The sequence below is a fragment of the Somniosus microcephalus genome, chromosome 30 (genome assembly GCF_052327205.1).
Source record: "Somniosus microcephalus isolate GS21.2 chromosome 30, FLI_Smic_1.0, whole genome shotgun sequence".
Taxonomy (NCBI): domain Eukaryota; kingdom Metazoa; phylum Chordata; class Chondrichthyes; order Squaliformes; family Somniosidae; genus Somniosus; species Somniosus microcephalus.
Window position 1 is genome coordinate 27702016 of NC_141016.1, and position 24610 is coordinate 27726625.

The 24610-nt window shown below is 44.2% G+C and overlaps 1 protein-coding gene across 2 annotated transcripts in view; it reads left to right on the forward strand.

Annotated features, from left to right (window-relative positions):
• The window catches only part of c30h2orf42 (chromosome 30 C2orf42 homolog), a 39129-nt gene extending 18158 nt beyond the window's left edge, over window positions 1-20971 (forward strand). For both annotated transcript variants that reach the window (XM_085971276.1, XM_085971277.1), the window contains exons 6-9: window positions 4338-4445; window positions 11839-11939; window positions 13468-13630; window positions 17526-20971. In XM_085971276.1, the coding sequence (XP_085827402.1) occupies window positions 4338-4445; window positions 11839-11939; window positions 13468-13630; window positions 17526-17734 (581 nt within the window). In that variant the 3' untranslated portion in view covers window positions 17735-20971. The remainder of the gene's footprint in view (window positions 1-4337; window positions 4446-11838; window positions 11940-13467; window positions 13631-17525) is intronic.
• The last annotated feature ends 3639 nt before the right edge of the window (window positions 20972-24610 follow it).

Genomic DNA, 24610 nt, shown 5'->3' on the forward strand with positions numbered 1-24610 from the left:
GCAGGAGAGTTATCCCCGGTGTCCTGGCCAATATTTATCCCTCAATTAACATCACTAAAAACAGATTATCTGGTCATTATCACATTGCTGTTTGTGGGAGCTTGCTGTGTGCAAATTGGCTGCTGCGTTTCCTACATTACAACAGTGACTACATTTCAAAAAGTACTTCATTGGCTGTAAAGTGCTTTGGGACATCCAGTGGTTGTGAAAGGCGCTGTAGAAATGCAAGTCTTTTTTTTTTCTCCCCATCTCCAATATTTGTATAATAACTAAGAAATGAAAAAAAAAGTTTTTTAATGCCCCTATGATTTTTTTTTCCTGGGTTGCTCACGAGATTAATCCTTAATTCCTGGATACTCCAGGATAATCCTGGAGGTTTGGCAATGCTAGCTCCATCTGGTCCCCGCAGTAATCAGCGTCACTCTTCAAACCTGGATGCTAATCAGGAGTATTGGAGCCTTCAGCATTTAGCGCCAGCCATTCTATCTCTAAAGCTACACAGATGGTGTCCCCATAGTTTAAAGTTAATGAAGTAATTATACCCTAGCTGGAGAATTTGATTACAGCAATATGTTACCATTCTGACTAACTGCAATGTTTTTCCATCACCACTGTGCTCGCTGGCCTACATTGGCTCCCAGTCCACTAACACCTCAGTTTTAAATTTCTCATTCTTGTGTTCAAATCCCTCCATGGCCTCGCTCTCCCTCCCTCTAACCTCCTCCAGCCCTACGACCCTCCAAAAACTCTGCGCTCCTCCAATTCTGACCTCTTGTGCATCCCCCTCTCCCTTCACCCACCATTGGAAGCCGTGCCTTCAGCTGCCAAGGCCCTAAGCTCTGGAATTCCCTCCCTAAACCTCTCCGCGCCTCTCTCCTCCTTTAAGCTATAGTAGGGGGTGATTTACAGCCAAATACAGAGGGAAAAACAAGTCAGCTGGGAAGGCAAAGCAAATATGTGAAGGCAAAAGAGAATATGGCAGGGCTGGAAGGCATTTATTTTAATGCAAGGAGTCTTGCAAATAAGGTGGATGAACTGAAGTTGTTGTTGAACACATGGGAGTACGATATTGTTGCTATCACGGAGACATGGTTGAGGGAGGGTCAGGACTGGCAGCTCAATATTCCGGGGTATAGAATCTTCAGGCGAGACAGAGGGGGGTGTAAAAGGGGAGGGGGTGTTGCAATATTAATTAAGGAGTCAATTACTGCTGTTAAGGAGGGATGATATATTAGCGGGTTCCTCTAATGAGGCCATATGGGTAGAACTTAAAAACAAAAAGGGGGCAAGCACTTTGCTGGGAGTGTACTATAGGCCCCCAAACAGTCAGGGGGAGATAGAGGAACAGATATGTAGGCAAATCTCAGAAAAGTGCGAAAATAATAGGGTAATAATAGTGGGGGATTTCAACTTCCCCAATATAAATTGGGATAGTCAGAGTGTGAAAGGCTTAGAGGGTGCAGAATTCTTAAAGTGCATCCAGGAGAGCTTTTTGAGCCAACATGTAGAAAGTCCTACAAGAGAGGGGGCGGTACTGGACCTAATTCTGGGGAATGTAGCCGGGCAAGTGGTGGAAGTGTCAGTAGGAGAGCATTTTGGCGACAGTGACCACAATTCGGTGAGATTTAAGGTGGTCATGGAAAAAGACAAAGACGGCCCGGAAATAAGGGTTCTAAATTGGGGGAAGGCCGATTTTAATATGTTAAGGCAGGATCTGGCCAAATTGGACTGGGAGCAGCTACTTATAGGAAAATCCGCATCAAAACAGTGGGAGACTTTCAGAAGGGAAATAGAGAGAGTACAACGCCAACATGTTCCTGTAAAGGTCAAGGGTGGGACCAACAAGCAAAGGGAACCTTGGATGACAAGGGATATACAAAAATGCATTAGAAATAAAAGGGGGGCTTTTGGCAGTTACAAAAGACTAAAGACGGAAGAAGCCCTAGAGGAGTATAAAAAATGCAGGGGCATACTTAAAAAAAGAAATTAGGAGGGCGAGGAGGGGCCATGAAATAACACTGGCGAGCAAAATAAAGGAAAATCCTAAGATGTTTTATAAGTATATTAAGGGCAAGAGGATAACCAGGGAAAGGGTAGGGCCCATTAGGGACCAAAGTGGCAATCTGTGTGTAGAGCCAGATGATGTAGGCGGGGTTTTAAATGAATTTTTTGCATCTGTGTTCACTATGGAGAAAGACGATGCAGACATAGAAATCGGGCAAGGGGGCTGTGACATACTTGAACATATTAGCATCGAGAGGGAGGAGGTGCTAGCGGTTTTAGCAGGCCAAAAAGTGGATAAATCCCCAGGCCCAGACGAGATGTATCCCAGGCTGCTGTGGGAGGCAAAGGAGGAGATTGCAGGGGCTCTGACACAAATTTTCAGAACCTCTCTGGCCACAGGGGATGTACCAGAGGACTGGAGAACAGCTAACGTAGTACCATTATTCAAGAAGGGTAGCAGGGATAAACCAGGGAATTACAGGCCAGTGAGCCTAACATCTGTGGTAGGGAAATTATTGGAAAAAATTCTGAGGGACAAAATTAGTCTCCACTTGGAGAGGCAAGGATTAATCGGGGATAGTCAGCATGGCTTTGTCAAGGGTAAATCATGTCTGACAAATCTGATTGAATTTTTCGAGGGGGTGACTAGGGGGGTGGATGAGGGAAATGCTGTGGATGTGGTTTACATGGACTTCAGTAAAGCTTTTGACAAAGTCCCGCATAGGAGACTGGTCAAGAAGGTAAGAGCCCATGGGATCCAGGGTGCCTTGGCGCGTTGGATCCTAAACTGGCTGAGTGGCAGGAGGCAGAGGGTGATGGTCGAAGGTTGCTTTTGTGACTGGAAGCCTGTGTCCAGTGGGGTACCTCAGGGATCGGTGCTGGGTCCCTTGTTGTTTGTGATCTACATAAATGATTTGGATGAGAATGTAAAAGGTATGATCAGTAAGTTCGCAGATGACACGAAAATTGGTGGGGTGGTAAATTGTGAGGAGGAAAGCCTCAGGCTACAGGACGATATAAACGGGTTGGTCAGATGGGCGGAAAAGTGGCAAATGGAATTTAACCCTGAAAAGTGCGAGGTGATGCATTTTGGACGGACAAATAAGGCAAGGGAATACACAATGAGTGGTAGGACCCTAGGAAGTACAGAGGGTCAGAGGGACCTTGGTGTACATGTACATAGATCCCTGAAGGCAGCGGAACAGGTAGATAAGGTGGTTAAAAAGGCATATGGGATACTTGCCTTCATTAGCCGAGGCATAGAATATAAGAGCAGGGAGGTTATGATGGAACTGTACAAAACGCTGGTGAGGCCACAGCTGGAGTACTGTGTGCAGTTCTGGTCGCCTCACTATAGGAAGGATGTGATTGCTTTGGAGAGGGTGCAGAGAAGATTCACCAGGATGTTACCTGGGATGGAGCGCCTCAGCTATGAAGAGAGGCTGGACAGGCTGGGGTTGTTTTCCTTGGAGCAAAGAAGGCTGAGGGGGGACCTGATTGAGGTGTACAAAATGATGAGGGGCATAGATAGGGTAGACAAAGAGGAACTTTTCCCCTTAGTAGGGGGGTCAATAACAAGGGGGCATAGATTCAGGGTAAGGGGCAGGAGATTTAGAGGGGATTTGAGGAGGAACTTTTTCACCCAGAGGGTGGTTGGAATGTGGAACTCAATGCCTGAAAGGGTGGTGGAGGCAGGAACCCTCACAACATTCAAGAAGCATTTGGATGAGCACTTGAAATGCCATTGCATACAAGGCTATGGACCAAATGCTGGAAAATGGGATTAGACTGGACAGGGATGGATGGGCGGCGCAGACACGATGGGCCGAAGGGCCTCTTTCTGTGCTGTAAAACTCTATGACTCTATGACTAAGACACTTCTTAAAACCTACTGACATAAGAAAACTACTAGGCACTTGGTCTAAGCGTTAAACAAAGCTTTAATCAACTGTTTTTCAACATGGAGATCTAGTTGTGTCCTTCAATAGTTCCTGTTAAAGAATGTCCTGAGCAAGCTGGGCCCGTGCCCGAGTATTTATACTCTCCCTGGACAGCGCCACCAGCAGGCCGCCCAGTATTATTTCATAAGTCATTTCCACATGAATGGCAAGATTCATGTCACCTACCTCTTTGACCAAGCTTTTGGCCGCCTGTCCTAAGATCTTCTTTGGCTCGCTGTCAGTTTCTTTTGTCTGATTACGCTCCTGTGGAGAGCCTTGGGACATTTTACCATGTTAAAGGCGCTATATCAATGCAAATTGTTGTTGCAGGCACTATATAAATGCAAGTTGTTGTTAAAGATGCTATATAAATGCGTGTTGTTGTTAATGCAGGGAAGCCCGAGCCACTGGTGTTCCACGTCCCTCAGGCCTTTTTCGATGCCCTGCAGCAGAGGATTTCTATGGGCAGTAAAAAGAAACGTCTACCCAACTCCACCACAGGTAACGCGTGTTACTCACCTGCGCAGGTATCGCATTGCAGCAAACTCCAGAACAAGTATGTCAAGGTGAAAGTGTGTGGCCAACAAGTCCGTGGCCCTGGGATTTGATAACTCAGTGGGTTGCACAACGTACTTTCACTTCTGGGAACCTGGGTTCAAATTCACCTCAGGTAGTTGGAATGAATGCCGCCCTGTCTGCTGCCATACTCCCAGGAAAAGAGAGCATAGGAAAGAATAAAGTAAGGGAGGACATTGATGGCAAGGGAATGAGCATCCGCAGTACTTTGCTATTGTTATAGAACAGGAGTCTAAAAAGATGGTTAAACATAAAGTGAGAGGAAATCCTATTAAAAATTAGTTAAACTGTCTGTACAGCAATGCACACAGTGTCCGTAATAAAGCAGGGGAGCTGGAGGCAATCATGCGTTGCGAGGAACCAGACTTAGTAGGGATTACTGAGACATGGCTACAGAAAAATCAGGACTGGGAATTAAACATTGCAGGGTATAACATATTTAGAAAAGATAGGGAGGGGAAAAAGGGGAGGTGGAGTAGCTGTACTTATTAGGGATAACATAATGGCAGTAGAAAAAATTGATGCAGATATCAGCAAGACAAAAATAGAATCCATATGGATAGCGATAAAAGATAATAAAGGATCAATCACACTAATAGGCATAGTCTGCAGACCACCTAATAGTGGAAGGGAGGTGGAGGAAGAAATATACAGACAAATTAGGGAAATGAGTAAAAAACATAGAATAATAATCATGGGGAATTTCAACTGCACCAATATTAATTGGACAGAAGAGGTAGGTAAAGTGGATAAAGGAATGGAATTCCTACAATGTGTACAAAGCCCAACAAGGGAGGATTTGCTATTGGATCTAGTAATCGGGAATGAACCAGAGCAGATAAGAGAAGTAAAAGTAGGGGAACATATAGGCAATATTGACCATAATATAACATGCTTTAAGATGATAATTGAGAAGGACATAAGTATGACAAAAACCAGGTTAATAGATTGGAAAAAAGCTGATTTTGAGGGGCTGAGAATAGAACTTGGGGGGAAAAAATGGGCAACAATATTGGCAAACAACGATGTAGAACAACAATGGGAAACATTTAAAATGGTGTTCAACAGAGTGCAGCAACAATATATTCCGCTAAAAGGAAAGAACAAACTAAACATTAATGAGACTCCATGGATGAATAAAGCCATAAGGGGACAATTGAGGGCAAGGAAAGAGGCATACATTAAGTACATAGACAGCAGGGGAGTGCATGATAAGAGAGGATATGAAAAGATTAGGAGAGAAGTCAAAAAAACAATTGGGGAGGCAAAGAGGAACTGTGAAATTAAATTATCAAGGGACATAAAACAAAATAGTAAAATATTTTACAGGCACATCAATAAAAAAAGGAAGGAAGGTTGGGATGGGAATAGGGCCATTAAGGGATACCACAGGTAACGATAGATGGCAGAAATATTAAATAATTATTTTGCTTCAGTATTTACCAGGGAGATATAACAGGTGGACATAACATTGGCTGATGAGATTAGTAATGCGATAAGTACATTTTAAATTTAAAAATGGGATATATTAAATAAACTAATCAAACTCAAAGAGGATAAAACCTCTGGTCCGGATGGATTGCATCCATGCATTTAAAAGAATCTAGGGAAGAGATAGCAGAGGCATTGCCACACATATTTAATAATTCGTTAGAAAAAGCTGCAGTGCCAGAGGACTGGCAGATAGCTAATGTAATACCTGTACCTATATTTAAGAAGGGGGATAGAACATGTCCAGGGAATTATAGACCAGTCAGCTTAACATCGGTGGTAGGAAAAATAATGGAATCCCTAGTAAAGGAGAAAATAGAAGAACATCTCGAAACCAGAAATATAATAATGAATAGTCAGCATGAATTTCAAAAGGGAAAGTCTTGCTTGACCAACCTCATTGATTTTTTTGAAGAGGTAACAGCGAGAGTAGACAATGCTAATGCAGTAGATGTAATTTATCTGGATTTTCAAAAGGCCTTCGATAAAATACCCCATAATAGACTGATGAACAAGGTCAGAGAATGCGGAGTCGGGACAAGTAGCAGAATGGATTGCTGGCTGGCTTCAGGACAGAAAGCAGAGAGTGGGAGTAAAGGGTAGCTATTCACAGTGGCAGAAGGTGGGTAGTGGTGTTCCACAAGGATCAGTGCTGGGACCACTGCTGTTCACAATTTACATTAACGATTTAGACTTTGGAATCAAAAACACCATTTCTAAATTTGCGGATGACACCAAATTGGGGGGAATAGTCACTACTGAGGAGGACTACAACAAGTTACAGGAGGATGTTAATAAACTTGCAGAATGGGCATATAATTGGCAAATGAAGTTCAGTACAGATAAATGTGAGGTACTACGTTTTGGTAGGAAGAATAGGGAGGTCACTTATTACTTGGAGGGTGCGAGTCTAGGTGGGGTAGAGGAACAAAGGGATCTCGGAGTACAAATACACAAATCACTAAAAGTTGCGACACAGGTTAGCAAGGCCATAAAAAAGCAAACCAAGCACTAGGGTTTATTTCTAGAGGGATAGAATTGAAAAGTAGGGAAGTTATACTAAACCTGTATTGAACCTTGGTTAGATCACACTGTGTACAGTTCTGGTCGCCATATTGTAAAAAGGATATAGAGGCACTGGAGAAGGTGCAGAGAAGATTTACAAGGATGATACCAGAAATGCGAGGGTATACATATCAGGAAAGGATGAACAGGCTGGGTCTCTTTTCTCTTGAAAAAAGAAGGCTGAGGGGTGACCTAATAGAGGTCTTTAAAATTATGAGAAATTTTGATAGAGTGGATACAGAGAGAATTTTTCCACTTGTGGGGAAGAGCATAACTAGAGGCCATCAATATAAGATAGTCACCAAGAAATCCAACAGGGAATTCAGAAGAAACTTCTTTACCCAAAGAGTGGTGAGAATGTGGAACTCGCTACCACAGGGAGTGGTTAAAGCGAATAGTATAGATGCATTTAGGGGGAGGCTGGACAAGCATATGGGGGGAAAGGGAATAGAGGGTTTTGCTGATAGATTTAGATGAGGAAAAATGGGAGGAGGCTCGTGTGGAGCATAAACTCCTCTATGGCAAGCATGGACTGGTTGGGCCGAATGGCCTGTTTCTGTACCGTATATCCCATGTAATGCATTTGGAGCGGTCACAACCCAATTTCCACTTATGGGGGAGACCAAAACTAGAGGCCATAAATATAAGATAGTCACCAATAAATCCAATGGGGAATTCAAGAGAAACTACTTTACCCAGAGAGTGGTGAGAATGTGGAACTCGCTACCACAGACAAATAGCTTAGATGCATTTAAGGGGAAGCTAGATACACACATGAGGGAGAAATAAATAGAACATAAGGAATAGGAGCAGGAGTCAGCCATTCGGCCCCTCGAGCCTGCTCCGCCATTCAATAAGATCATGGCTGATCTTCTACCTCATCTCCACTTTCCTGCCCGATCCCCGTATCCCTTGATTCCCTTAATATCCAAAAATCTATCGATCTCTGTCTTGAATATACTCAACGACTGAGCCTCCACAGCCCTCTGGAGTAGAGAATTCCAAAGATTCACCACCCTCTGAGTGAAGAAATTTCTCCTCATCTCAGTCCTAAATGGCCAACCCCTTATTGTGAGACTGTGACCCCTGGTTCTAGACTCCCCAGCCAGGGGAAACATCCTCCCTGCATTTACCATGTCAAGCCCTGTAAGAATTTTGTATGTTTTAATAAGATCACCTCTCATTCTTCTAAACTCCAGAGAATATAGGCCTAGTCTACTCAATCTCTCCTCATACGACAATCCCCCCATCCCAGGAATCAGTCTGGTGAACCTTTGTTGCACTCCCTCTATGGTAAGTATATCCTTCCTTAGGTAAGAAGACCAAAACTGTACACAATATTCCAGGTGTGGTCTCACCAGGGCCCTACATAATTGCAGTAAGACATCTTTACTCTTATACTCAAATCCTCTTGTAATAAAGGCCAACATACCATTTGCTTTCCTAATTGCTTGCTGTAGCTGCATGTTAACTTTCAGTGATTCGTGTACAAGGACACCCAGGTCCCTCTGAACACCAACATTTCCCAATCTCTCACCATTTAAAAAATACTCTGCTTTTCTATTTTTCCTGCCAAAGTGGATAACTTCACAATACTCCACATTATATTCCATTTGCCATGTTCTTGTCCACTTACTTAGCTTGTCTATATTCACATGAAGCCTGTTTGCATCCTCAATAGAAGGATATGCTGATGGGGTTCGATGAAGTAGGGTGGGAGGAGGCTCGTCTGGAGCATAAACACCGGCGTAGACCAGTTGGGCTGAATGGCCTGTTTCTGTGCTTATGTAATTCTATGTAATTCCTCACAGCACAAAATTGCCTATTATTTTTATCTAAAGTTAGGAATCTCAGTCAGAGAAAACATGACAGTGGCTGATGTGAGAATTGGAACATTTCCATTTGACCCCAGTGCACTTTAGAAGCTGAGGAAAGGCACATTGATGGGGACAGAGTGGAGTGAGCTTTGCTCTGCACCTAATGCTGATGCGGGATAACCGCTGTGGAAAAGCATTCTATTCCCCCACCACTGAGCATAAAAATGTTATCCAAATTTTTTTTTAAAAAGCGAAACAAAATATTGATAATTCTTTGCTGCTGCGTCCTCTCTCTCTCTCCGTGTCATACACCATCTTCAGACAGTGTGACTTGCTCTCCGATTTCTGCCAGGGCTTTTGCTTATCGACCCTCTGTGGGAGTACAGATGTCACAGCATCGTACAACTAAGTCTAGAATGCGATTTAATTATGCAGCGAAGTACGTAGTGTTGTGGAGTATTTTAAACCAACACTCGACACAAGGTTTTCAGATCGATAGTCAAGTTGTCTTTAATGCACCGGTGGGGAGACAGTCTGCTCTGTCTTAGCCAGACTTCTCCAAATTGTTACAGCAAACACTACAGTTTTATACATTACAATAAGCATGGCCACCTCATGTTAAATTCATTCCTGCCACCTGATTGGATCTTGGCCCACATGCACCTTTACGGATTGGTTACGATTCTTAATATAAACATGTATAAGCTGCCTCCTCAATCAATCACTCAAACTGCTGAATGCTAATTAAAAGATACCTTGGAATGTAACCTAGATAATAAAGTTCTTACGGGCAGTTGAAATGCTGGACATCCAGTCTCCATTTACAGGAAACTCTCGATTTACCGGCACCTACATAACCAGAAATCTTTGTATAGTAATTTGGGATGTAATGTTTACGTTATCCACCAAATGGAGCCAAATATTAAGGGTTCACATTCACCAGTATTTAAGGTAATGGGTCATGTATTCAAGGTCCTGGTACACCAGTTAATACGGTAATGTGGCATTGCATTATGGGTATGACTCAGAGATTCATCCTCCATCTTGGCTTGTGCAGTAAGAATTATGTGCCTGGCCTCCAGCTTGTAAGAGATATGTTCCTCTGCTACACCGTGTAAATAAACAGTTGGGTTTTGTTCCTAATATCTCGCTTCTCTCAGTTTCTGACCTTACCACTTGGATATCACACTTTGTTAACCGGCAAAATTCAGGAGTAGGTTCAGGTAAGTTTTACTTCATATTAGTGGCTGTTCCTGGATCTGTGGCTGTGTAACCGGGGTTCCTGCACCTGTTGCTAAGCAACAGGGACGCTTGGATCTTGTGGCTGGGGTTCCTGCACCTGTTGCTAAGCAACGGGGAAGCCTGGATTTGTTGCTGTGTACGGAGCTCTCGTACCTTTTACTATACCTCTCTGTAATCCGGACTTTTTGATAAACCGGCACCACGCCGGTCCCGTCGGTGCCGGATTAAAAAGAGTTTCCTGTAATTGTTTTATATCTCTCCAAAGGTCAGCTATCTTTGACCGCATCTTTATGGATGTGGTCTTTCATGTTAGTCCCTGTCCTCACACTATTCAGTGAAACTGCCAGCCATGTCAGTTTAATTCTTTCCCCACTGCAGTAGTATGTTTATAGTTCTGTTTAGTGAATCGAGATGACTTCATGTATCACGAGAACAAAGCTCGAGTGGTTTATTAATGTCATCTCAACTCTTCAACGTATTACTGCCTTGGAACACACTAGTATTGTTGACGAGTTCAAGGATACAAGTTAAACTTCAAAATTAGAAAAAAAAAAATTTACCCAAAAAGTAATAGAATTGTGAAATACGTTGCCAGGGAGGATGTTGAATCAGATTGATTCAAGAGGCAGCTGGATGTAATTCTGAGAAAATTCATTGAGGGATATGGTAAGAAGTTTTGTGGTGAAACTGATCCATCACAGAAAGTGGAAACAGAAGATGCTGGAAACATTCAGCCGGTTAGAAACATAGAAGATAGGCGCAGGAGTAGGCCATTCGGCCCCTCGAGCCTGTTCCACCATTTAATGAGATCATAGCTGATCATCCAAACTCAGTACCCTGTCCCTGCTTTCTCCCCATATCCATTTAGCCTTAAGAAATATATCCAACTCCTTCTTGAATATATTTAATCAATTGGCCTCAACTGCCTTCTGTGGTAGAGAATTCCACAGGTTCACCACTCTCTGGGTGAAGAAATTCCTCCTCATTTCTGTCCTAAATGGCTTACCCCTTATCCTTAGACTGTGACCCCTGGTTCTGGACTCCCCGGCCATCGGGAACATCCTTCCTGCATCTAGTCTGTCTAGTCCTGTTTGAATTTTATAAGTTTCAATGAGATCCCCTCTCATTCTTCTAAACTCTAGTGAATATAAGCCTAATCGACCCAATCTCTCTTCATACGTCATTCCTGCCGTCCCAGGTATCAGGCAGCATCTGCAGATTGAGGACGGTCGAGGTAATGTTTCAGGCCGATGACTTTTCATCAGAACCATCACAGAAAGGACAGGCTTGAGGTGCCTAACCTTCTTTGCTGGTTCCTCATTCCTTGGGTTCTTTACAAGTTACCAGCTGATCTCCTGTGGCATTGCCCATGGATGGTCTGGTTTCTGGAGCACGGCTGTGGTGGTGCACTGTGGAGAATGAGCTGCGTTTAACCCGGCAAATCCCCATATGGCCACTGCTCTGGGGCTCACTGCAGGAGGAGGGGGAAATAGCCACCTCCTGAGCTCAATTGGAGACTTTTTCACCTGAGGTGAGTTTCTGTCGACTGGCGGCTGCTTTTACATCTGCTTTTAAATCTGCAGCTCCTGCCTTGGGGGAGAGGCTGGCTCAGGAAAAAAAAAACCAGCAGAAAATTACTGTCTTTCTTTCCTTTTGACCCTTTGATGTGTGACGTTTGAAGTGTGTGTTGTGCCTTGCTGTAGGTTTTGTTCGGAAGGATGCATTGCCCCTGGGGACGTTCTCCAAGTACACCTGGCAGATCACAAATGTTCTTCAGGTCAAGCAGATATTTGATACCCCTGAGGTAGGCAACACAGCTGTACAAAAGGGGGTCTGAAAGGTGCGGGGAGGGGGGTGGGTGGGGTCTGCAATAAGGTCTCAATAGTCCCACTGAACAAGGACCAAGACTTGAGTCTCAACAAGGGAAAACTCTAGCCACCGCATCTCCGCAGACTTCCACTTTCCATGGAGCCGCAGGGAGGCGTCCTACATGGCTCGATGACTAACTCGTCGTGTTTTAGTGCTGCATCATAGAATCATACCGCACAGAAGGAGGCCATTTGGCCCAACATGCCTTTGCTGACTCTTTGAAAGTGAAGCTCTTTCCCCATAGCCCTGCAAATCTTTCTTTTTCAAGTATATATCCAATTTGCTTTTGAAAGTTACTATTGAATCTGCTTCCACCACTCTTTTCAGGCAGTGCAGATTGTAACAACTCGCTGCGTAAAAAATCTTCTCCTCCTCTCCCCCCCGGTTCTCTTGCCTGTTATCTCAAAGCTGTGACCACTGGTTATTGACCCTCCTGTCAGAAGCACCAGTTTCTCCTTATTTACTCAAAACCGTCATAATTTTGAACACCTCTGTTAAACTAGCTTCTCTAGTCTCTCCACATAACTACAGTCCCTCATCCCTGGTACCATTGTAGTAAATCTCCTCTGCACCCTCTCATGGGTGCTTTCTCATTTTGCCACCCACTGTCTGAATCAAGCATTCCCGGATCAGGAACAACAAATTAAAGGCAGAGTAAACACTGGCGTTGAAATTCTGTCTGCTAATTTTAGCAGAAACCCCCCGCCAAATGGCCGCCTATTGTTTTGGAAGCTGCTCTGGTCGTTGCCCGTTTTTACAACTCAATATTTTTATGTTGCTAAAATTAGCAAGGAGAATAATTTTGGCTCCAGTGTGCTGTAACTCCAGAAGACCATCAACCTACTGCAACTGTCTGATATTTACATTCAAAGCATCGGCCATTCCTGTGGCCTCTCAATGGGTGAGCCACAAAATTGGTTAAAGCCTACTAGGGATGGATAGATAGTGGCTAAATATGTCTTGCTCAATGCCAGTGCTGCCATACAGAGGAGGATATCAACTAAGTAGATTGGATTCAGACCCAGCACCCAAAGCCTGACCTGCTGCTTAAGCACTGAAGTTAATGGGTCTGGGAGCTTATTGCCACAGCAATGCAATTAGCAAGTCTGGTTCTTTTCTAACAAACTAAATTTATCATGAGCGTTAAGCATGTATGGTTAGCATAAATGTTAGTGCTGTAATGCATTGGAACAGGGAGCAGAAGGACACAGATTTAGACCCATGAGTCTTGAAATGCTGAGTGCCTAATATTGGCTATCGGCGCTGGACAGAGGCCAAACACATTGGAACACAGAGGGAGGAAAATGGATAGACCTGCACAGACATAGAAAGAGAGACAGACAGAAATTCTAGGCTACGAACATTACGTTAATCTTTGTGCTCTGTATGGCAGAAAAATGACTCTTGGGATTTGTAACAACCGAATAGGATCTAATCCAGCTCACTTTATTTCCATCTCTCAGATGCCCCTGGAGGTTACCCGCAGTTTCATTGAAAACCGTGATGGCACCTACGAATTGTTTAAGTGCCCGAAGGTTCAAGTAGAAAGTATTGCAGAGGCTTACGGCCGAGTGGAGAAGCAGCCAACAATTCGGCCACTGGAACTCAAGACCTTCCTGAGAGTTGGTGAGTCCGTCTGTGTAATTTGGTACCGAGACGGCAGATATTTTTAATGTAATATCCGAGGGAGAATATCCACGTTGCCACTGTCCCTTACTCCCATGGGCTTTAATTTTGCTAACGGGTCTATTATGTGGTACTTTGTCAAACACCTTTTGAAAGTCCATATACATAACATCAACCGCACTACCGCATCAACCCTCTCCATTACTCCATCAAAGAACATGATCAAGTTAGTTAAACACAATTTACCTTTAACAAATCCATGCTGGCTTTCATTTATTAACCATAATAATTTTCCAAATGCCAATTAATTTTGTCCCGGATTATTGTCTCAAAGTTTCCCCACCACTGACGTTAGGCTGACTGGCCTGGAGTTGCTGGGTTTATCCCTCTGCCCTTTTTTAAACAGGGGTGTAACATTTGCAGTCCTCCAGTCTTCTGGCACCACCCACATATCCAAGGAGGATTGGAAGATTGTGTCCAGAGCCTCCACAATTTCCACCTTTACTTCCCTCAGTAACCGAGGATGCATCCCATCCAGACCGGGCGACTTTTCTGCTTTGAGTGCTGCCAATCTTTTAAGTACCTTGACTTTATCTATTTTTATCCTATCCAATATCGCCACTGCCTCCTTCTTGACTGCTACATTGGCAGCATCCTCATCTCCAACGAAGACAGATGCAAAGTACTCATTTAGTCCCTCTGCCTCCACAAGAATATCTCCTTTCTGGTCCCTAATTGGCCCCACCCTTTTACTGTTTATAAAAGACTACTGGTTTCCTTTTATGTTGGCCGCTAATCTATTCTCATACTCTCTCCTTGCCCTTATTCCCTTTTTTTGATCTCCTCTGTACTTTCTATATTCAGCTTGGTTCTCTACAGTATTACAGGAAACTTTTTTTTATCCGGCACGGACGGGACCGACGTGGTGCCAGTTCCATCAAAAATTCCGGATAACCGAACGCTATAGTAAAAGATACGGAGCTGAGAGCTCCGTATAAAGCAACAAACCCTGTTGCTTAGCAACAGATTCAGAACAATGGGCACAAGTTGCAAGCGTCTCTGTAGCTTAGCAACAGCTACAGCCACACCCTTGCACAGCAACAAATGGAGTGAAAAAAGTAATAAAAGTTACCTGAACCTACTCCTGAATTTTGCCGGTTAACTGAGATTTCCGGTTATTTAGGTGCCGGTAAATCGAAAGTTTCCTGTATGAACCTTACAATTGTCATAAGCCTCCTTTTTCTGACCCATTTTAACCTCTATAACCTTAGTCATCCAGGGAGCTCTAGCTTTGGATGCCCTTCCTTTCCCCCTCATAGGAATGTGTCTACTCTGTACCCGAACCATCTTCTCTTTGAAGGCCTCCCATTGTTCAATTACTGTTTTGCCGACCAATCTTTGATTCCAATCCACCTGGATCAGATCCCTTTTCAACTCATTGATGTTAGCCCTCCTCCAGTTAGGTATTTTTACACTTGATTGTGGCTTGTCCTTTTCCAAAACTATTCTAAACCTGATGATATTATGATCACTGTTCCCCAAATACTCTCCCACTGAAACACGCTCTACTTGCCCCACTTCATTCCCCAGAACTAGATCCAGCACTGCTTCCTTCCTCGTTGGGTTGGAAACACAATGATCGAGAAAGTTCTCTTGTAAGCATTTCAGGAATTCCTTCCCCTTTTTGCCCTTTACACTGATACTATCCCAGTCTATATTTGATTAAGTGAAGTCCCCCATTATCACTACTCTAGTTCTTGCACCTTTCTGTAATTTGCCTACAAATTTGCTCCTCTATTTCCTTCCCACTATTTGGTGGCCTATAGTAATAGCTCCTCTATTGTTCCTTAATTCTAACCAAATAGATTCTGTCTTTGACCCTTCAACTATATCATCCCTCTCCAGTGCTATAATAGTTTCTTTGATCAATATTCCTAGGAATATTAACTCCCCAATCATCCGTTTCTTTGAGCCAGGTCTCTGTTATTGCCACTATATCATAGTCCCATGTGGCGACTTGTGCCTGCAGCTCACCAACCTTATTTACCACGCTTCGTGCATTTACGCACATGCACTCCAAACCCATCTTAAACTGCCCCGCATTTGCCCCCTGTCTGATCCCTCCTATTTCTGAACTATTCTTTACTCTTGTGCTATTTGCCTCTCCCAGTCCTCTGTGCACCTTGTTTCTCCTCTCTAATGTTTCATCCTGGTGCCCATTCCCCCTGCCAAATTAGTTTAAACTCTTCCCCCACAGCACCCAAAACTTAGTAACCCCATGTTTGCATTCGACCATTACCACCCTGCTTCCTTACATTGATGATTTTCCTGCCCCACCTCACCCACTTCTTGTTATCTTTTTCCCCCCTCCCAGCTATCCTGTTCTCCTAAAGGCACTAGCTCGGGCAAGGTACAGCCCCACAGGGTTTCCCAAGTGGTTGATATTCATGTATGAGGCTAATGAATATTAGAAGACAATTCATCACCGCTGAACCTGATCCTGTCCTCTACAGACGGCCACACGTTCCAGCGAGAGTTGCGGAAGAGCAGTTGGGAGCGGGAACTCGCGCTGATTTCCCCTCGACCCCCCCCCCCCCCTATCATAACAACTGTAAAATATTTTCTGTGGCTGCTTTCTGGGGGAGATACCATAACTCTTGTCTCATTTGTAGATGTTGCTTCAAAGGAGGATAACATGCCTCTGTTTATGTTGATTGATTAACAAGTGTTGGGCACAAACCACACCCGTGTGACAAAATAATGAATATTGATCACTGGGCTACCCGTTAATACTTAGTCTGTTGCAGTTATTAAGGGCCTGTGATGTAAGAAAACTACTAGGCACTTGGTCTAAGCGTTAAACAAGGCTTTAATCAACTGGTTTTCAACATGGAGGTCTAGTTGTGTCCTTCACTAGTTCCTGTTAAAGAATGTCCTGAGCAAGCTGGGCCCGTGCCCGAGTATTTATACTCTCCCTGGACAGCGCCACCAGCAGGCCGCCCGGTATTATTTCATAAGTCATTTCCACATGAATGACGAGATTCATGTCAGCCTGTGTAATGGTTATCCCATGCCGAGGTCCTGTGTGCAAGACATTCAGCCATTGCTTAGTCCTGAAGGTGAATGAATTGCTTGAGTCAAAGATTTGGGGGGACACTGTTGTGCTTTTGAAAACTATTTTGAAGTAACACTTTTGATTAATAGTGAAGGTACCCATTTTATTTTATTTAATCTTCTTAGTTTGGACATCAGAGGGTCGAGAGATAGATATCTGGGCTGGGGCCCCATGTTCGCTGGTTATCCTATTTGAGTCAGAGGCAAATGGGGGATGGAGCACTCACCAAAAGCCTTTCATCGTGGATGCATTGCAGGAAAATTACTGAGCCGAGAGCTTTTATTATTTTGAAACAAATGGTGTAAAATCAAAGGGAGTACTGTAATCTCTCTTAATCTGCAGGGATTTGTTTTTGCTTCTGTATAATCTTCTTTCTTCATTAATAAGTAATTGGTAGTTTTTAGCCTGAGCTAACGGGGCCTCAATTTAACATCTCCTCCAAAGGACAACATTTCGGCCAACTCCGCGCTCCCGCAGTACTGCACTAGAGTGTCCGCCTAGATTATCAGCTTCAGAGTGCGATTTGAAACCATAACCTTCTAACTTGGGCGAGAGTGTGGCTAACTGAGCCAAACTGACACATAATATGCGCTGGGAATAATATGCACAAAATGAATTCCTTGAAAGCCCTTTGGTTTATGGTATTCCTGGGATAGTAGCAAAGTTCAGCTGATTTTGGTCATGTATCTGTTCGATCTCCAGTGGATTGTAATGTAATGTAACGGTGCTTTCATTTCTGGCTTTTGTGTAATTCATGGCGGAATTTTCCTTTTTATCCAGGGAACATGTCCCCTGACCAGAAAGAACCAACTCCTTTTATTATTGAATGGATCCCAGATATTCTGCCCAGATTGAAGATTGGAGAAATGAGGATTAAGCTTGAGTACGGTCACCACCGGAATGGACACGTTGAATACAGAGAACAGCACCCTTCTCCGGAACAGACTCTTGAGCTCAGTCCTTCCCTATCCACCATCAATATTCACTGAAAACAGGGTTTCACATGGCCTCCACTTCTACCTCTTTTATAGGTAGAAAATCGAGTAGTGCATTCAAACGGGGCACAAAAGGAACTCTGGAATTGGCTTGTATCTTATTGAAGAAGTGCAGTCCAAACTGTGCGGGCTTGAAGACTGATTGCCTCTGAATGACCTGTGGAGGACAGCAGACCCGTGGGTTGCATTTCAGTGCACTTAACATGTTTGGCCCTACGACTTGCAATCTAACGCAGTCTTTAATTTAGACTTTGAAAACGCATCACAGTATTTAAAAGATCCTTCGTGTGGGCATTAGATACACTTTGATTTCCATTTTCTCTTTATGTCCAGGAGGCTGTCAACATATCATGCAAATGCTAAGGTGACCGTGCTGATCTACAAAAAGTCATTTTAAACTGGGAGTGTGGCCTATATCTGGGTTCAGTATCTTGCCCTCGGGTAATGGCTCAAGCTTGAGTTGCGGCTTATATACGCGTGACAAAGAACCAAAGGAACTTATACCTCGCTCCACAAAAATAAGGAACATGTTTTTAAGTGGTCACGTTTGCAGAAGTGCTGCGTGGACAGTCTTCCAGTGGTGATACTGACAGGACCGCAGGGGCCTATAGCCGAGTGGAGAGACACACTCCCCAGGCTCGCACAACACGGGCAGGCATCTGTCGCCCCTGAAGCTGTATCCTGGCGTGAATCATTGCCGGCAGGGGAGAAGGGGAACCATTCTGGGCCTTTCCAAGATGCCAAAACTGTATTAAGTACAGTCAAAGCAAACATTTTCAACTTTGCAGTATGAATAGCAGCTAATGCAAAAAGCTTAAAAAAGTTAATTCCTTGCACTATCTCCTCTGTCATCGAACATGATTCCACTTGTTGCATGCAATGTGTCTGAACACCAGACTTTGTGGGAACTGAGGGAGGATCTGTATTTATATAGCGCTTCATCAGGTCCTTCGACCGCCCGAAAGTGCTTTACAACTAATTATTTTTGAAGTGCAGACACTGTTGTTCTTCAGGAAAACAAGGCAGCAAGGTCACCCCAACAGCAATTTTTTTTTTTTATTATTTGTTCATGGGATGTGGGCGTCGCTGGCAGGGCCAGCATTTATTGCCCATCCCTAGTTGCCCCTGAGAAGGTGGTGGAGGGCATGAGATAAATGACCAGCTACTCTGTTTTTGGTGGTGTTGGTTAAGGGTGAAATGTTGGCCATGGCACCTGCTGCTCTTTGAACAGTGCCGTGGAATCTATTACACCCACCTGAACAGGCACCTGGGGCCTCAGTTTAACATCTCATCCAAAAGACAGCAACTCCGACTGTGCGGCACTCCTTCGGTACTGCACTGGAGTGTCAGTCTAGATCACTTGCTGAAGTATCACAGTGGAGCTTGAACCTGCAACCTTCTAACTCCGAGGTGAGAGTAGAAGGTGGATATCCTTATCTTTTTTGTTGAACTTATTTTCTTCTCTGCTAGTTCTACTGCAGCACCAATAAATGTGTAGCTTGTGTTTATACTTGCATTTTTACACAGCGTCTTTCACGACCTCGGGACGTCCCAAAGCGCTTTATAGCCAATTAAGTATTTTTGAAGTTTAGTCGCTGTTGTAATGTAGGGCAATGCGGCAGCCAATGTACGCACAGCAAGATCCTACAAACAGCAATGAGATTATGTGACCAGATACAGTAATCTGATTTTGGTGATGTTGGTTGAGGGATAAATATTGGCCAGAACATCGGGGAGAAACTCCCCAGCTCTTCTACGAAATAGGGCCTTGGGATCTTTTGTGTCCACCTGAGAGGGCAGTTTTAACAACTCATCTGAAAGACGGCATCTCCGACAGCGCAGCGCTCCCTCAGCACCGCGCTGAAGTGTCAGCCTGGATTCTGTGCTCAAGTCTCTGCAATGTGGATTGAACCCACGGCCCCCTGACTTGGAGGTAAGAGTGTTAGCACTGATCAAAAGCTGACACCTTTGTATGTAACTGACGTGCAACAGTGGCATTTCTTGACCATACCGGGCTGGACAGCAATTTCAGACATTTTCCCCCCCCATACTTTCTCTCCTCTTCCTCCTCTGAAGGCACTGATTCATGCTGAGATACTGGCACTTCACCCAAGTGTTCATTCCTCCTGTGATCCTAGTCAGTGAGTATCGAGCAGGAGTTCACTAAGGAGGCACGTCTCATCTAAATCCAATGCTGCCATTACCCATTAACGCACAGTTTTGCAATAGTCGCTATATAGCAATCAGACTGTTTCCTTTCTCTCCCCCCCGCCCCCCCCTTGCTGGTGCCATCTGCAATGCCCACACTGCTGCCACAGACTGAAGGTTGAACCTGATAACTTCCTGGCCTTTAGTGGTGGTCCACACCAGGGAGTGCTTTTACCCACTGAGCCATTGGGTGGGGGGGGGGAGGGGGGAAAGCTGATGCAGGTTAATAACCCCGCAAGCTCCCTAAGCTACAGCTCAAAGCAGCACGCCTTAGGACAAAGGCAACCTGTGAGTGGCAGCTTGGAGAGGAGCAGCTATCATAATACAAGCAGGTGTATCAAAGAACTCCCTGCACTTGTAAAACCAAGTTCAAACTTTTAATTGTTTAAACATAGAAACATAGAAGATAGGAGCAGGAGTAGGCCATTCGGCCCCTCGAGCCTGCTCCGCCATTCAATGCAATCATGGCTGATCATCTAAATTCAGTACCCTGTCCCTGTCTTCTCCCCATATCCCTTGATCCCTTTAGCCTTAAGAAATATATCCAACTCCTTGAATATATTTAATGACTTGGCCTCTACTGCCTTCTGTGGTAGAGAATTCCACAGGTTCACCGCTCTCTGGGTGAAGAAATTCCTCCTAATTTCTGTCCTAAATGGCTTACCCCTTATCCTTAGACTGTGACCCCGGTTCCAAAAAAACTTACAACTATATAGAGTTGAAACATTGGAATTCCTGAGTACTGAGTTCCTTTGCCTCATCTCTCAGACCATGGGGCGAGCGAGCAAGGGTTAACTGCGTAAAGAGCAATTACTCAGCTGCCTTTGTCAGGATTGCACTGCCCAGGTTTTCCCATTTTCTAATGACTTTTCAATGGATTATATGTTTTGCTGTTTGTTCAGAAAACGTGCACGGATATACAGTGGCCGTTAACTGGGCTGGTTTAATCCTGCCCCCCGATTGTGAAAATTATGTAGGGGTTTTGTGGAAAGCCCTCCGGAATAAATTCTGCCTATATAATCAGTTTGCACTTTGGTCTTCCTGCATTGTGTCCTTGGTAAAATATTGCATTTGTTTTGCATTCTCCATAGTGTTTGTGAGAGAATTGCAGTTTGCTAAATATTTTCACTTTTTTTTAATCAAAAAAATCTTCACTTTATTAGACGGCGCCTTGAGAACATTGAGTAAGCGAATTCACTATCCACAGCAAGATGTACGCAGGCAACTTTCTCCTCTGATCGGGGTTCAAAATCAGCCTGGAATGATGGGATGGAATTCTCTCCTTTGCTGGTTGCAGGCTTATAACCCATTAGGTGTCACTTCACGCCCATTAATTGGTCAAAGGGAACTAGCCAGTGGCTGTACATACAAAGGAAAATGATTGTGGGAGGTCAGTCTTCGCAGTCCCAGGACATCACTGCAGGAGTTCCTCAGGGATACATTCTCGGATTGTGGGCTTCGCTAGGAAGGCCAGCTCTTATTGCCCATCTCTAGTTCTTTGAACTGCTGAGGTATTCTTTGTAGTGGTTGGATACCAACTGAGTGACTTACCAGGGCAGTTAAGAGCCAACCACTTTGGTGTGGGTCTGGAGTTTCCTATAGGCCAGACCAGGTAAGGCCAGCAGGATTCCTTCACCAAAGGGCACTAGCGAACCAGTTTGGTTTCTACGACAATCCGATAGCTTCATGGTCACTTTTTTACTGATACCAGCTTTCAATTTCCCAATTTTTTAAAAACAGCAATTCAAGTTCTGCAACTGCCTCGGTGGGATTCAAACTTGCGTTCTCTGGATTACACAACCGTACCCAGATGGGACTTCTTAAAGCTTCTCCATCAGATACAAGGCTCAAATCAGAAGTGTGATGGAATGCTCACCTGGATGGGTGCAGTGCAACTGCATTTGAAGCTCGACACCATGCAGGACAGAGCAAGTCACTTGATTCGTGCTCCTGTCACTGAGCTCAATATCCACCTCCGCCCCTGGCATACTGTGGCTGCAATATGTACGATGCACTGCAGAAACTCACCAAGATTACTCCGACAGCACCTCTCTCCCCCCATAACCTCTACCGCCAAGAGCAAGACCAGCAATATCATGGGTACATCACCTCCAAGTTCACCTCAAATCTCACACAATCATGTAGGCCCAGCAGTATAATTCAGCGATGTCAGCTCTGCATTGCCTAAATGAGATATTGGAACAAAACAACACCTGCAATAAAACCACCGTAAAATACAAAATCATGAGAGTTTACAGAGGAGTGTATTGTGGCTGCAAAATTCACTGGACTCCATCCGTCTCCCTGGCAACTGTCTGATGCTGAACCAGACCATTCGCAACCTTGGTGCCTTATTTCACACCAAGATTAGCGTCTGACCACATACCCGCTCCACCTCAGTAACATCGCCTGACTCTACCCCTGCCTCAACTCATCTGCTGAAACCCTCATCCATGCCTTTGTTACCTCTCGACTTTGACTATTCCAATGCTCTCATAAGAACATAAGAAGTAGGAGCAGGAGTAGGCCATACGGCCCCTCGGGCCTGCTCCGCCATTCAATAGGATCATGGCTGATCCGAATCTAGACTCGCGTCCACTTCCCTGCCCTCTCCCCGTAACCCCTAATTCCCTTATCTGCTAGGAAACTGTCTATCTCCATTTTAAATTTATTTAATGTTGCAGCTTCCACAGCGCTCTCGGGTAGCAAATTCCATAGATTTACTACCCTCTGAGTGAAGAAGTTTCTCCTCATCTCAGTTTTGAAAGGGCAGCCCCTTATTCTAAGATTATGCCCCCTAGTTCTAGTCTCCCCCATCAGTGGAAACATCCTCACCGCATCCACCCGATCAAGCCCCCTCACAATCTTATATGTTTCGATAAGATCGCCTCTCATTCTTCTGAACTCCAATGAGTAGAGTCCCAACCTACTCAACCTTTCCTCATACGTCAACCCCCTCATCTCCGGAATCAACCGAGTGAACCTTCTCTGAACCGCCTCGAGAGCAATTATATCTTTTAAATATGGAAACCAAAACTGCACGCAGTATTCCAGGTGTGGCCTCACCAATACCCTGTATAACTGCAGCAAGACTTCCCTGTTTTTATACTCCATCCCCCTTGCAATAAAAGCCAAGATTCCATTGGCCTTCCTGATCACCTGCTGCACCTGCATACTAACTTTGTGTGTTTCATGCACCAGGACCCCCAGATCCCTTTGTACTGTAGCACTTTCTCTCCATTTAGATAATAACTTGCTCTTTGATTTTTTCTGCCAAAGTGCATAACCTCACACTTTCCAACATTATATTGCATCTGCCAAATCTCTGCCCACTCACTTAGCCTGCCTATGTCCTTTTGCAGGTTTTTTATGTCCTCCTCACTCACTGCTTTCCCTCCAATCTTTGTATCGTCGGCAAACTTGGATATGTTGCACTCGATCCCTTCCTCCAAATCGTTAATATAGATTGTAAAGAGTTGGGGTCCCAGCACTGACCCCTGCGGAACACCACTGGTTACTGATTGCCAGCCCGAGAATGAACCATTTATCCCAACTCTGTTTTCTGTTAGATAGCCAATCTTCCACCCATGCCAGTATATTACCCCCAATCCTGTGATTTTTTATCTTGATCAGTAATCTTTTGTGTGGAACCTTGTCAAATGCCTTTTGGAAGTCCAAATACACTACATCCACTGGTTCCCCTTTATCCACCCTGTATGTTACGTCCTCAAAGAATTCGAGTAAATTTGTCAAACATGACTTCCACTTCATAAAACCATGCTGACTCTGTCCTATTAAATTATGTTTATCCAAATGCTCTGTTACTGTTTCCTTAATAATGGACTCCAACATTTTGCCAACCACAGATGTTAGGCTAACTGGTCTATAGTTTCTGGCTTTTTGTCTACTTCCCTTCTTAAATAAGGGTGTTACATTAGCAGTTTTCCAATCTGCCGGGACCTTTCCTGAGTCCAGGGAGTTTTGGAAAATAATCACCAATGCATCCACAATCCCTACCGCCACTTCTCTCAAGACCCTAGGATGTAGGCCATCAGGTCTGGGGGATTTATCTGCCTTAAGTCCCATTATTTTACTGAGTACCATCTCCTTAGTGATTTTAATCGTGTTTAGCTCCTCCCCCGCCCCCCCCCCCCCATTGCCCCCTGTTTGTCCAGTGTTGGGATATTTTTAGTGTCCTCTACTGTAAAGACTGATACAAAATATTTGTTCAGTGTCTTTGCCATCTCCATGTTCCCCACCACTAGTTTCCCGGTCCCATCCTCTAAGGGACCAACGTTCACTTTAGCCACCCTTTTTCTTTTTATATAGCTGTAGAAACTCTTGCTATCTGTTTTTATATTTTTTGCTAGTTTACTTTCATAATCTATCTTCCCTTTCTTAATTAATCTTTTAGTTATTGTTTGCTGGCTTTTAAATGCTTCCCAATCTTCTATCCTCCCACTAGATTTGGCTACTTTATATGCCCTTGTTTTCAGTCGGATACTATCCTTTATTACTTTACTAAGCCACGGAGGGCTGTCTTTTTTACTCCCCCTTTTTCCTCAGTGGAATATATTTATCTTGAAAGATGTGAAATAGCTCCTTGAATGTAGACCACTGTTCTTGTACCGTCTTACACTTTAATCTGTTTTCCCAGTCCAC